We start from the raw sequence: 14,908 nt of genomic DNA on the forward strand, positions 1-14,908 counted from the left end.
ATATCATATTATACAAAGAACACAAAGAGGTTTTGCTATGCCTATGTGTGTATGCATGCATATTCATATGTATGAGTGTACACATGTGCAGGGAGGGGGTGGCATGAAAGGAGGGTACATGTGTGCATGTGTGTAGAAGCTAGGCAACAACAACCTCAAGTACCATTCTCAGAAGAGCTGTCCACTTCCTTGGAGACAGGGTCTCTCTTTGGCCTGGTACCTTGCAATTAGGCTAAGCTGGCCGGCCAGCCCAAAAGATCCAGCTGGCTCTCCTTCCCCAGGGCTGGGATCACAAATGTGAATCCCCACCTGGGTTCTGGGGGTTGAACTGGGGTCCTCACACTCGCAAGGGAAGCATTTACCGACTCGGCCATGCCCAAACCCCCACAAACACAAGTTTTAACTGATCATATCTTGAAGTAAGGTGAGCAGATCGCCTTGCACACTTTCACTTTAGGGAGTGGTTCTGGAGAGGTCTGGATCTCAGGCCACAAGCTGGTGCTGAGATCACACATCTGCGCCTAGCTGGAGTCCGAACGGGTGGTGCCGGGGGACAATGGGATGATAACGCTGGCTTCTGGCCTTACACAAGTCATTTCATCTTTCTCAGATTCAACATTCTCACCTGTCCAATGATCCTTTGCATTCTAGGTCTGGTACCTGGCAGGTGCCGTCAGCAACATGATTGTTCACTGGCATTTGAGGTGGCATTAAGCCTAGTGAGGCTTCTAAGGGTATTTCTTAAGAGTCTTGACAAAAGGGAACCAAATGGGTGAGATTCAAAGGCAAGTGGGTCACCCACAGGGAACCAGCAAGTCTAAGGCCAGTAAGGACCAATATTCATCACAACCCACAGGGGGCGCTAGGACTCAGCACATCCGCTGTCTTTTGTGAGCCTAATGGGCCTTTTATATTTGAGAATTTTACAAACCAACTGTGTGACTGCTCTCAAAATAAGGGGCACGGCTGGGATAATTGGCTGTCTCTGCCAAATGTGACTGGGGGAACCTCTCACGTCTTATGTTAGTCTCGCTATGTTGTCCGGAAGCTGATAATGAACAGAATCCTAGCCACGATAATAAAAAAATGAAATATCTTTTTTTAAGAAGATAAAATGGAAAATGTACCCACAAAATAGCAAAGGATACCAGTCATTAAATAGTATGAAATACAATCCTCGCATTCAGGAGGCTGAGGCAAAAGACTCCTGTGAATTTGAGTCTGTCCTCAGCTACATAGTAAGTTCCAAGCCAGCCTAGATACAGAGTGAGAACCCCATCTCGAAAAGCCAAAATAATAATAATGATTATAAATACTATGAAAATAACATGTTTTAAAAATCAAATGAAAGGATGGCTACATTAGTTTGGGTTGTTTTGTTTTGTTTTGTTTTTTCTTTCTTTCACTTATTTTGAGACAAGTTAGCCTCCAACTTACTATGTAGCTGAGGAGGACCTTGAATTTCTTTGTTTTTTGTCTTGTCTGTTTTTAAGACCAGGTCTTTCTACACAACCCTGGCTGTCCTGGAACTCACTCTGTAGACCAAGCTGGCCTCCAACTCAGAGATCCACCTGCCTCTGCCTCCCGAGGGCCACCACACCCAGTTTTCACATGATGCCGGGTCTCAAACCCAGGGCTTCTTGCATGCTTGGCCAGCATTCCACTACCTGAGCTGTTCTCGGCCCTTGTTTTAATTCTCAAAAGAGCAAACGATGTTATGATTTTTAAACTGATATTCAAACTGATTTTAAAAAAAAAAAAAGCACATTTGAATTGAGGCTAAATGGGGGGAGGGGGGCAAGCTGATGGGAGTTGAACTTTAAGCAAACTGACCACAGTGGAATTTGAACACCAAGGAGATGAATTAAGGAGGACTGGCCCAGGCCTGTGAGTCCTTGGCCTCTTGGTGGTGGAGACAAGGCTTCTCAGGGCAGCTCCCCCGCTACACACACCAGAAGCCCTTCAGAAGGGCAGAGCTGGTGAAGCTCACAGGAAATGGCTAGACAGGGGGTGCGGAGGTGCCAGCAGTGACCAGCACCCCAGCATAGCTGTCCTTGTGGAGAGAGCAGAAGGTGGGAAGGAATGTCTCCCAGTGGGGAGACAGTCTTCAGCCGTGGCAGCCCCTGGCAGGCTGCTGGAATGGGTGGCTGGTGTTCAGTGCCAGGAGAGGGGAAGGAGGGAGAGAGAGAAAGAGAGAGACAGACAGCCAGAGCCTGTGAGAGAGCCCAAGACACAGCCAGTCCATCAGACAGGAGGAAGAGGAGGAGGAGAAGGAGGAGGAGAGGGAAGAGATACTTACTTGCCGGTTTATCCGAATCTTAATGATTCCAGTGAGGGAACAGAACAAAGCAAAAGAGACAGATGTTAGGCCAGAGGTGGATGGAGGTGGACGGGGCACAGGAGAGGCCAGAAAGGGTGACATGAGCTGGCAGGCAGAACAGAGACAGGAGTCCAGGACTTGGGTGGAGAGAGGGATGGGCATGTCCCTGTCAGAGCCCAAGAGAAACCAACCAGGTGGAACCCAGTGAGAAAGGTCCACTGTCTCCAAGCTGCCCAAGCCTGTGAGGCCAGGCTTGGCTCTTACCCAAGGCAAGGAACAGGATGGGAGGCAGGGAGAAGGCAAGGGGTTCTGGGAAACAAGGGTGGCACATTCAGCTCCAGGAGGAAGATGGAAGAGGGAGGGGAGAGTCATCTGTGGCGGTCCTGATGACCTCAGCCCAGGCACACTGTGGCTTCCTCCTGGGCCTTTCCTTCACCTTGCCCTATCTGCGTGCCCCTCCCCTTCCTCCGCAGCCACACTGCTTCCTCCACACGGTCTACACAGCCAGCCCTGGCTCTGCCACTAACTGACTCTGTGACCCCTTTCTTCCCGCCTATGCTTTCCCAGCTAATCTGAAATGAATTTCCTTCGATGTTAATCTCTTTCCCCCCACTAGAATCTCTGTATCATAAAAAAAGAAAAAGCAATGGTCACATGATCTCATCTCTATCTCTGGTTTCAGGTGCTCAAAATACATTTCCTACACAATTAAAGGCTGCTCTTTCAATCTCAGCTTGCTGCACGGAGTGTAGTCAAGTCCCTGGGCCTTGCCCAGTTCCCATCACCACCACCCCCCATCCACACCTGGGAAGTCTACCCTCTCTCGGCCCCTCCCTTCCTCCCTCCCGTCCAGCCAGATCCAGTAGTTGTTAGGACAGTCAAATGGTCAGCATCAGAGGCTGCAGAGACAGCCTCGCTCGCTGAGTCCTTTCTTTCCCATTCTAGCTGTGTGTCCTAGAACCAGTGGCTTCACCTCTCTGAGCTCCAGCTTCCTCCCCTGTCACACAGTGTGTGCTCAGTAAACCTGCTTCCCTCTATGTGAAGCACCCGTAACCAAAGTCAAAACACTTGATCAACTTCCTGACGGTCCTGGGAGACGGCCCAAGGCCTTAGCCTGCCACGCAAGGCCTTAGCCTGCCACCAAGGCCTTTACCATCTAGCCCTGCATAACCTCTTGAGCTTCACTCTGGAAATCGTGAGACTCCCACCTCCAAGCTCTTGGCCCCTTGCTGAGACAGCTCCTTCCTTCCTTCAGCCTCCCTGTCTGCCCCCCAGACCTTGTTCTACCTCCCCATGGGCCAGCATGGCCCTCAGGATGCTTTCCTGAAGGCCTCCACCTATTCTCAGCTCCCCATCTCTGAGTTCCCGGGCACCAAATGCAACCCAACCATTCAGACCCCCCTTTATTCTCGGGTAGGTTTCTGCCCTGCATGGACAGTGAGCCTGGACGGGACAGGGACAGGTAAGCAGAAAGAGCCAGGCCAGGCACTCACGTCTATGTAGTTGGCGGAGATGTAGTCGGCATCCGGGTCTCCCAACATTGGGTGCAGTTTCACTCGGTGACGGTCATCTGCGAACAGAGTGGCAGAGCAGGGCTGTGTCAGGGAGCCAGGGGCTTGGGAGGTGGGGAAGGTCTCCTGGAGGCTAGGGGAAGTGTCCAGGCAGGGCCACCAGGTGACCTTTACAAGGGCTCAGAGCTGACCAGGAAGCTTTGGCACCACGAGGCTGGGCCAAGGGTCTGAATCTGGGTATGGAGTTAAGGAAGATGAGCGGCAATTAGCTGTGCGACCTTGAGGCAAGGTCTCAACTCCGCAAACCTCTGTCTCCTCATCTCTAAGATAGGAGTATCCTGCCTCCACTGTCACCAGGCAGTGACAGAGGCAATGGTGAGACACTGTGCCCTCATATCCAGAGGCCAGAGCCCTTACATGTCCGAGGACCAGACTCCCCAGAGCATGCTCTGCCCACTCTCCTCCTTCCTCGCTTCCTCCTGGCATTGTGAGCCCCAACCCCTTCCCTGGACTCACAGGCTGACACTGTCTCCTGCCGGCTGCCCTTGAGCTTGTCTCTCTTTTTGGTGGCATCCCAGCCTTCAAAGAAACTCTGCCAATGGGAAAACGGTAGTCAGTGGGGGAGAGAGACCCCAAGACTCTCAGGACCCCTCCCCACACGGGGAATGACAAAGGCCGGGTGGGGCTGGGCAGGTAAGGGACAGGTTCAAAACACGTGAGTGTGACTGGAAGGGAAAGCTGAGTCAAAGGGAGGTCAGAGTTCACGGAACCCTGAGTTCGACCCGGGAAGAGAGGAGAGGTTAAATGATAAAGAGTAAGAGTGGGGTGGGGCTGGAGAGATGGCTCAGCAGTTAAGAGCACTGACTGCTCTTCCAGAGGGCCCGGGGTTCAATTCCCAGCACCCACATGGGAGCTCACGACTGTCTGAAACTCCAAGATCCGACACCCTCACACAGACATACATGCAGGCAAAACACCAATGCACATAAAATAAAAAATAAATTAAAAAAACTTTTTTTTAAAAAAGAGTGAGATTAAGCATAAGTGGGGGTAGTACTGGTGTTCAGATGAGGGTGGCTGGAATCCAATCAGAAGGAGCTTAAGATGAGGGTCAGGGGTCAATGTCAGACTAGAGTTAGGTCAAGGTCAGCAATGATGTGGCTCCAACCAGAGACAGGAGAAGACTCAGGATCAGGGTGGAGATGAGACGGGACAGCGAGAAACCAGATTGTCTGGGCTTGAAGGAATGCTCGGAGGCAAGGTCAAAGTGTGAGGCTGAGTTGGGGACTGTGGGAGGAAGGACTGTGGGAGGACTGTGGACGGAGAGCCGCCAAGTGAGGCTCCACAGTGCGGAGACCGGGCCGGGCCCACCTCATATTCCTGCTTGAAGCCATAGCCCTCCGCCGTCTTCATCTGGTTGATGTGCTGCAGGAGGTCGGCCACCCGTACTGCGGGGTGCAACTGTCCTGTGTGATACGGGGATCCCTTCCGGCCACACGGGCGCCGAGGGGAGCCCCCCAGGAGGCTGCTGGCCTCGGTGACCCCGCTGCTTCGCTGGTCTCCTGGAGCCAGAGGAAGGGGAAAGGACTCTCATATATATATGCATGCCCAGCCTGGAATCCTCTAGATGGACCCAGGCAGAGTGGAGGCAGGGCGCACAGCCCACATGGAGTCAACCTTAGCGAGGTTACCCCCGTCCGAGCTCCTGCAAGCCCTTCCCTTCTGTCTCTCTGGTTTCCCATCTACAAAATAAGCAGGTCATCTGAAGTGACCCCTGAAGGGTCCTCACGGCTGTATCAATCGCCCCGTGATCCCGTGACACCTTCACACCACCCTGCCAGGTTTCACTGCTCAACCTGCACAGGCAGCATTAGCAGAGCCCTGGACATGCCCTCCTCTTCCAGGGAACAATCTGGAACGTTGGCAACTCCCAGCAATTACCCCCATTCAAAGACGAGCCGAGCAAAATTAGCTTGCGCAGCCGCCCCCTCCACCGACAACGCCAGGCACCTGAATAGAGAGTTTCTCCTGTGCCAGCATTTCCATTGTGAGCCAGTACAGTGGCCCAGACGAGGGGGCCCCACGGACCCCAGACCCTGCCAGACAGACACACCCCCTCTCCAGTTCTTAGAATCAGCATCCCCTGGAAATCCCACCCTGGTTCCAGGGATCGGGTCTGAGACGGGGGAAAGCAGCCACAGTCTCTCCTACCCGAGCCCTCACTCAGTATCTGTCTCCTGTCTGCTTTCAGGAAAGGCTGCATGACTGACTGGAGGTCTGTTCCTCACATTTCCACTGGTCTGATCTGGCCGGGACTGTGAAGGGATCGCTGGTGGGTGCCTGGTCTTCCCTTCCCTGGGCCTTCCACATACTGTTCCCCCTGCCCCAATACCTTTCCTCCCCATCCTTTATGCCTGGAGAACTCATACCTAGCCTCCAGGTCTCAGCCAAAAGGATCCCCTAGAGGCCTTCTCCAGGGCTGGCCTATGTTCCTCCTTATGTGACTCACAGAGAAGATGAATGCAAGATACCCAGGCCACCTCCCCAGACCCCAGGCAGATCAGAGAGACTGCCCCTTCAGCTTCCCATGCCAAGGTTTGGAAGCTGCCTCTGGGTAGGAACTCAAGGCCACAGTGTAGCTTCCTACTTTGCCACTCTCTCAGCAGCCCCAGTCCTAAAGAGCGTCCAGATTAACAGAGAACTGCCTCCTGTGTTTGATTCTGAGTTCTGGTCGCTCACAGCTGGAGAACTAGTCAGTTACTAGGTTATCATGTGGTCAGATGCCTCATGCCCTTAACCTCACAGATGGAGAACTGGTCAGTTACTAGGTTATCATGTGGTCAGATGCCCCATGCCCTTAACTTCACAGCTGGAGAATTGGTCAGTTACTAGGTTATCATGTGGTCAGATGCACCATGCCCTTAACCTCACAGCTGGAGAAGCTGAGGTTCAAAGAGACAAAAGAGGACTCAGTCATCGTGGTAAGTACAGTAATTGTTCAAGATGGCTGAGTAAGCAAAGTGTTCCCTGTGCAAGCTTGAGGACCTGAGTTCAGATCCCCAGCACCCAAGTAAAAAGCTGGGCACAGTGGCAGACACCTTTAACCCCAACAACATGAAAAGCAGAAGCAGATATGTCCTGGGGGCTTGCTAGACAGCCAGTCTAGCTGGATCTGGCAGTTCTGAATCCAGAGAAACCCTGTCTCACAAGATAAGAAGCCACTGAGGAAGACATCCCAAAAACCTCTGGACTCCACACGAGACTGCAAATATGTGGATACGCGTGTGCACATACTTACACACATGTGTATGCACATACAAGTAATTGCACACATATGCATGTACATGTGAACACTTATATATACACGTGCAGGCTCCCATAAACACACACACACACACACACACACACACACACACACACACACACACACAAATTAGATAAAAAGAGGAGGAGATCTGTGTTTAAAGGAATCTGTGCAATTCTGATGTAAACAAAAATAAGAAGCCAGACTAGTAGAAACGCATGAACTGTGGACCAATAGCTGAGGAGCCGCCATGGTACTGGGCTAGGCCCTCTGGATAAGCGAGACAGTTGTTTAGCTTAACTGTTTAGGAGGCCCCCAGGCACTGGGTTCGGGACCTGTCCCTAGTGCATGAGCCGGCTTCTTGGAGCCTAGTGCCTATGGTGAGACACTCTGTGAGCAGCCTTGCTGCAGGGAGGAGGGGACTGGACCTGCCTCAACTGAATGTATCAGGCTCTGCTGACTCCCCATGGGAGACCTGACCTTGGAGGAGGTGAGAATGGAGGGTGGGTTGGAGGGGGGACTGGGAAGGACAGGGTAGGAGAAGGGACGATAGGGGAATCTGTGGTTGGTATGTAAAATGAATAGAAAATCTCTTAATAAAAAAAAAAAAGGAGTCTGTACAATTCTGATGTAAACAAAAATAAGTAGGTTTATTCCCAGTAAGACCTCTCGGGGCTTCCAGCATGTTGGTGTGCATCTGAAATATCCAAGAGACAAATGGAAGGAGGGGGCTTCACAACTCACCATGAAGGGCTCTTTGTGTTTTATAAAGACATCCTCAGGGGCTGCAATGCAGTGGGGTGGAGACTGCCAGGAGCCTCTGGAAACAGGCAGATCTGAGATTGAATCCCAGCTCTGCACATGACCTTGGGGTGCTGCTGAGCCCCTCTAAACTCCTGCTTTTACAGGTCAAATGAAGTAAAAACTGATGCTGCTCAACAGGCCGCTATCAGTGTGAAATAATGAGACAATGCGTAAGATTCACCCAGAGAGCCCGGTCCCGGGTAGCACCCCCCACGGCACTCCCTGGCACTGTGTCCAGGAGAGGAAGTCCCTGAAAGCCAGGACAGCTAACCCACTGAATGCCTGGTCCTTCCCTTGTAAGACACTGGTCCAGCCTGAAAAGCCAGTTCCAAGAAGCAGCCAGGACTACACAAGGTGAGGAAATGCAAGACTTCAAGAAGAGTTTCTAGGGCTGGGGAGATGGCTCAGAGGACAGAGCACGTGTTACACAAACCATCTGACCTGAGTTCAATCCCCAGCACTTATGTAAAAAGATCCAGGCATCGTGCCTTGGGCTGGTAACCCCAGTGCTGGGAAGACAGAGGCAATAAACAAACAAACAAAAAATCCCTGGCAGCTCACTGACTAAACAGTCTAGCCTAGTGTGAACTACAGGGTCAGTGAGAGATCCTGCTCAGGTGGTAAGGAACTGAAGACACCTGATGTCAACTTCTGGCATCCAAATGCATACACACACACACACACACACACACACACACACAAATACACACATACATGTATACACACAAGCACACACAGACACACATGTACATACACACATGCATACACAAAAGATTTCTGCTGGATCAAAGAACTCAGCTCAGGGGTTTGCTGTGAACACAGAGCCAATGGCTCACAAAGTGAACACCAGGTAGAAAGAGAACCAATGAGGGTGACAGGAAATTGACCGCTTATCCCACAGATCCCGATCAGCCCACGTGACCAGCAGACACAGAGGTACATTCAGTCTCTGATGAGCAAGAACCAGACTGAAACCAGATGTGAAGCCAAAGCTGAATCCAGGCAGCTTACAGCTGAGCCGAAGAACAAGGCAAGATACTCTACAGATGAGACCACCAGAGAAGGGTGGAGTCATATGCCATGACCTGGTTTCCTGGGCTCAGAGAAGCCAGGCCCCCATTTCCTTAGCTATGGGATCTGAGAAGCACTTTCCACCCCATCCCAATTTCTGCCCCGAGGACCAACTGTTCACCCACTAGCAGGGTGATTGTTCCCAGGGGCTGGGCAGATGGCTCCATGGGTAAGAGCTTGCCATGGAGGCATGATCCATAGTTGCCCGCATAAAAAAATCAGGCACAGCAGCCTATGCTTGTAACCCCAACGCTGCCGGGAGTGGGACAGGGTGGAGACAGGCTGGGGTCCTGGTGGGCAGGGAAGAGGGGGGAAGCCAGGACAGGCAGTCAACACCTCTGCTTCCTGGTGGCCTGGTGTGAGCAGTTCTACTCTGCTGCCCCCTTCTCACACTATGGGACTAAAACCATTGAAACAGTGAGCCAAAATAATAATAAATAATAGCTTTAGTAATAATAAAATAATAATAAAAATAGCTTCCTTCCTGAAGCTACTTGTATCAGGGCACTGAAAAGATCCAATGAATGCGATATGGTTTTCTGTTGTAAACCCAAACTGGGTCTCTGGTATTTGGAAAAGACAAGAAAGGGGAGGTTGAGCCAAGCGGTCATGAGTAGACAAAGCATGAGAGAGATCTAAGACTCAGCTCCAGTCTCCTAGACACACCGTTTTCCAGATACTGTAAGCTGGCCTTCACTGTGTCCACCCTCCCCATCCCACCACCAACCAAATCACCCCTTTTCCAATGGCACTCAGCTGCAAGGCCTGTGCCCTCCTGTGGTGGTTTGAATGAAAATGGCCCCCATAGGCCCATAGGGAGTCACACTATTCAATGTGGCCTTGTTGGAGGAAGTGTGTCACTCCCAGTGAGCTTTGAGGCTTCAGAAGCTCAAGCCAGGCCCAGTGGCTCACTCCCTCTTCCTACTGCCTGCCAATCCAGATGTAGAATTCTCAGCTACCTCTCCAGCACCATGTCTGCCTGCATGGCCGCCATGCTCCCCTTCCATAACAATAGACTAACCTCTGAACTGTAAGCCAGCCCCAACTAAATGTTTTCCTGCTGTGGTCATAGTGTCTCTTCCCAGCCATAGAAACCCTAACTAAGACATCACCCTACCTCAATACCCACTCTCCCAGTGCCCACCACGTGTGTCCAGCCCAGTGGGAATGGCTCTGGTCCCTCCTATGCTCACCTCCAAGCACTTGCATCTGTTGCTCCTCATCCTACATGCCTGTCCTCCCATCCTACATGCCTGTCCTCCCTGCCTCCGACTCCTAAATCCTTCTTGCCCTCAGAGCTAGCCCCATGCAGCACACACAAGCGTTGGCCATTCAGAAAGACGTGTGCCCAAATCACAGCTCTGCCACTTCTGACTATGTGACCTGGCCAAGTGATTTCCCCTCTCTGAGCCTCTTTTTCCTCTTTTCTTTCTGCTCAATTGTTTGCTCGTTTATTTGCTTTTGAGATAGGTCTCAGGTAGCCCAGGCTGGCTTCAACATCCTTATTGTAACCAAGGATAACTCCCGCCTTCACCACCCAAATGCTGGGGTTATAGGCATGAGTCACCACACCCTATGAATGTAATGCTTGTGATCTAACCCAGGGCTTCCTTCACATCAAGCAATCATGCCATCCCATGAGGCACATCCCCAGCCCTCCTTTTTCCTGTTTGGTTTTTTAGGTTTGTTTTGTTTTGTTTTGTTTTGTTTTTGGTAAAATGAAGGTTGATGATTACCACCAAGTAATGTAAAACTGTGAGAATTCGAGAAGGAAAACTGCAAAAAGGAAGTAAGTGCACATCGAACTTGAAAATGTACATGAAACAGACAAATTCCCGGACAAATGTAACACCAATTGCATCGTTTTCTGATATATGTGTGATATTTTTATAGACATATCAAAAAATCCAAAGTCACTCAAAAACAGAAAGTCTGAAGGCCTGGCTCATTTAAAGATGGTGATGATAAATTTTACACCTTGGGCTGGGGCAATGGCTCAGTGGGTCGAGGTACCCGTCACCGACTCTGCCGACCTGAGTTCAATCCTCAAGACCCGCACAGTAAAAGGAGAGAACTCTTACTAGCTGTCTGCTGACCACCCCCCCACACACACACAGTGGCACTCACATACCTGCAGACACACACATATATGCACAGAAAATATGTTAAAAAAAATTATAAATAGCACTAATTGTCTCCAACGCTTAAAAGGTGGTGGCCCTGGTCTCATTTCCCAGGATCACTCTGGACTCCTCAATTAGTCCTTGAGTTCCCTAGGAGAGGAACTACAGTTCATTCATCTCTCATTCTTCCCCCATCCCCCACGCCCCATTCCGCCTTTTCCAAGGGCACTCAGTAGCAAGGCCTGTGCCAACCCCAACTCAACACCTTTTTTTTTAAGAGCCTTAAGGGTTCTTATTTGTTTACTTTGGGTTTGTTTTTTGTTTTGTTGTTGTTTTTTGAGACAGGGTTTCTCTGTGTAGCCCTGGCTGTCCTGGAACTCACTTTGTAGACCAGGCTGGCCTCGAACTCACAGAGATCCGCCTGCCTCTGCCTCCCAAGTGCTGGGATTAAAGGTGTGCACCACTAACACCTGGCTATTTTGGTATTTTTTGAGATAGGGTCTCACTACATAGCCCTGGCTATCCTGGAACTCACTATGTAGAACAGCAGGCTGGCCTCAAATTCAGAGAGATCTGCCTACCCCTGCCTCTGGAGTACAGGAATTAAAGGCATGCATCACCATGCCCAGCAAAATGTAATATTTTTAAAAGAAATTTTAAATCTTTCCATAAAGAAAACAACAACTGAAAAGATTGTTTTTTGATGAATCCCACCAAACTTTCCAGAAGTGAATGTCTAACTGTCCATGATAAAGGAAAAAGAGCAGAAACCCAGTGCATTTTTAAAATTCTGACACCAAAACCAGACAGGAGAAGTACAAAGCAGAACCTTGTTGGAGAAGAGCCTACCCAGAAAGACCTCTTGAAGATCTTGAACAATGGCTACAGTAAGTTTGAAGATGTAAAAGTGTCACTCACTTCATTAACAAATGAAAGGGAAACCATGGCTATTGCAGTAAGTACAGGCAAAAGCGGCTGGTAAGTTTAATGACTGTTTAGTCTAAAACCCACTTAGCAAAGTGAAAACTGAAGGGAATTATTAACCGCTAAACCCTCATCAAACCAGTCTCCATGTTTAAATGTTGGAAGTATCTTCTTAAAGCCAATAACTCAAGACAAAGATGCCTACCTGATGTGACACTTCTACTCACTATAATACTACAGGTATGTAGTTAGAGCTTCAATTGCTAAGACCAAATACCATGACCACAGCAACTCTTACAAAGGAAAACAATTAATGGGGCGGCTTATAGTTCAGAAGTCAGTCCATTATCTTCATGGTGGGACACAGTGGCATGCAGGCAGACATGGTGCTGGAGAAGGAGCTGTGAACTTTACATCTTGAGCCGTAGGCAACAGGAAGTGGTCTGAGACACTGGGCATGGCTTGAGCATATATGAGATTTCAAGGCCCGCCTCCACAGTGACACACTTCCTCCAACAAAGCCACAGCTCCTAATAGTGCCACTACCCTTGGGGACCATTTTCTTTCAGACCCCCACAAGGTACTCAACAATGAAGTTCAGAAAACCATGTAAAGAAAAGCCTAGAACAGTGTTTCTCAACAATGTGGGTCAAGACCCCTTGGAGGGGGTTCACATATCAGATATCCTGCATATCAGATATTTACATTGTGACTCATAACAGTAGCACAATTACGGTTATGAAGTAGCAACAAAATAATTTGATGGTTGGAGGTCACCACAACATGAGGAACTGTATTAAAGGGTCGAGGCGTTAGGAAGGTTGAGAACCCCTGTCCTAGAAGAAATGGAAGTGCTGGTGTCTGCAGATCCTTTGCGACACTGGAAACCTGAAAGATTCTGCAGATACATTAGATATAAGAACGTCTATGGAGGAGTATGAACTTAAGGTCAAGCCACGTATCAAAAATCAACTACAAGCTGGGTGTGGTAGCACACACCATTAATCCAATCACTCTGGAGGCAGAGGCAAGAGAATCTCTGTGAGTTTCAGGCCAGCCTGGTCTACAGAGTAAGTTCCAGGACAGCCAGAGCTACAGTGAAATCCTGTTTCCAAAAGAGAAAGAGAAAAAAAAGAAATGATGGAGAGAGCAAGGGAAGGAGCTGTTTTTAAGTGCACTGCTTGCAATCGAAGTAAAAAATAAGAACTAGTAAAATGGCTTAGCAGGAAAGGGGGCTTGCCACTAAACCTGATGATCTGAGTTCAAATCCTAGGGGACCCACAAAGTAGAAGAAAAGAACTGACTCCTAAAAATTGTCCTCTGACCTACACACACACACACACATACACAATTTTAAGTTCCTGAGTAGGCGACCTGGAGAAGGTACAGCTTAGTGTAAGACACTGCCCTTAGAGTGCACCAAGCCTGGGTTCAGTCCTCAGCACCAAAGAGTAGAGAGCCTGACATAGCTCCCAAAGGATGTAACAAGAGTTTATGGAGAAAAATGTAGAGTAAGTTAGCAAGGCGACGTGTCAAGTTCATGCACAGCGTCCATGAGAGGAAAGATGTCTTGTAAGACCTCAGTTCTCTTAAAATTGATCCATAGATCTGATATGAAGTCACTCGAAAATAGTTCTAAAATTCGTTGGCAAAGAGATTGAAGACACAAAACACATGAAGAGCAAAGGGGGTGGGTACATCTCAGATACCAAGACAGCGAAGAGCACCCCATGACTTCAGCCCAGGGGCCACAAAACCGGCCCGATAGAAGAGAACCAGAACTCAGTCCACACATCACAGCACTGTGGCGGACTGATGGGGACAGTGAGAGGGCTCAGCAGGTAAAGGCGCCTGCCGCACAAGCCTGGCGACCCGACTTTGATTCCCCAAACCCACCGAAATGCAGAGGAAGAAGACAGACTCACAAAGTTGTCCTCCAGCCTCTGCATGTCCGCAGTGGCACGAGCCTCCCCACCCCAGGTCAGATACACAGAAAATAAATCAAAGCAGGCTTTTAGGAGAGAAAATGATACAGAAGTTGCTCATTATTCCTGCGGATTAAAGAAAATCCTTAATTCACGCCACTCACAAAAATAGATTTCAGAGAAAGATTTAAATATGTATTGCAAATATGAAGTTTGAGGGAACTAAGGGTTAAAAATGCTTAATGACGTGTGTGTATGTATGTATGAATGTGTATGCATGTGTATGTGTGTGTGCATGTGTGTACATGTGTATATATGTGTATGTGTGTGGTGTGTGTGTGTGTGGTGTGTGTGTGTGTGTATGCGTGTGTATATGTGGAGCGGGGATATGTGTGTATGTGTGCAAGTGCACACTCCTGTGGATGTAGCTGTGGGTGGGTGCCCATGCGTGTGGAAGTCAGAGGCTGACACTGAGTGCCCTCTCCACCTCATTTTTCAGGACCGGTCTCTCCCTGGACCTGGAGCTCACCACTTCGGCTCCACTAGCTGACCAGTAAGCTCTGGGGACCTCGTGTGCCTAGCCCTTAAAGGCTGAACCACCTCTCCAGCCCTTGCTTGGCCTTTGAAAGGTTGGTTCTGGGGCTTGAACTCAGGTCCTCACACTTGTGCGGCAAGCGCTTTACCCACAGAGTCATCTTCCTGGCCCCTGAGAAGAAATCAAAGAACAACAGAAAGAGGAAGTCACAGAGAAAAGAACTGGCAAATGTAAGGACATTAAAATAAAGACTTTCCCATTCCTCCAAAGATGCTATAAATAACCCGGAAAGATGAGCTACAAACTGGGGAAAGATATTTGCAATTCATAGGCAGCAAATGATTATTATCCTGAATATATAAAGAACTCCTAAAAACCACTAAGAAAGCAA

The 14,908-nt window shown here is 49.4% G+C and overlaps 1 protein-coding gene across 7 annotated transcripts in view; it reads right to left on the minus strand.

Annotated features, from left to right (window-relative positions):
- Ptpru (protein tyrosine phosphatase receptor type U) overlaps positions 1 to 14,908 on the minus strand; it is a 76,241-nt gene that overhangs the window by 14,794 nt on the left and 46,539 nt on the right. For 4 of the 7 annotated variants that reach the window (XM_015994446.3, XM_006975566.4, XM_042271976.2 and 1 more), the window contains 3 exons: positions 5,203 to 5,393; positions 4,348 to 4,423; positions 3,814 to 3,890 (listed from right to left, as the gene is read on the minus strand). In XM_015994446.3, coding sequence (XP_015849932.2) covers positions 3,814 to 3,890; positions 4,348 to 4,423; positions 5,203 to 5,393 — 344 coding nt within the window. Of the gene's footprint in view, positions 1 to 2,299; positions 2,318 to 3,813; positions 3,891 to 4,347; positions 4,424 to 5,202; positions 5,394 to 14,908 lie in introns of all 7 variants that reach the window. The other 3 variants (XM_015994445.3, XM_015994444.3, XM_015994443.3) reach the window with 1 other exon arrangement.

Source organism: Peromyscus maniculatus, chromosome 2, assembly GCF_049852395.1.
Source record: "Peromyscus maniculatus bairdii isolate BWxNUB_F1_BW_parent chromosome 2, HU_Pman_BW_mat_3.1, whole genome shotgun sequence".
Lineage (NCBI taxonomy): Eukaryota > Metazoa > Chordata > Mammalia > Rodentia > Cricetidae > Peromyscus > Peromyscus maniculatus.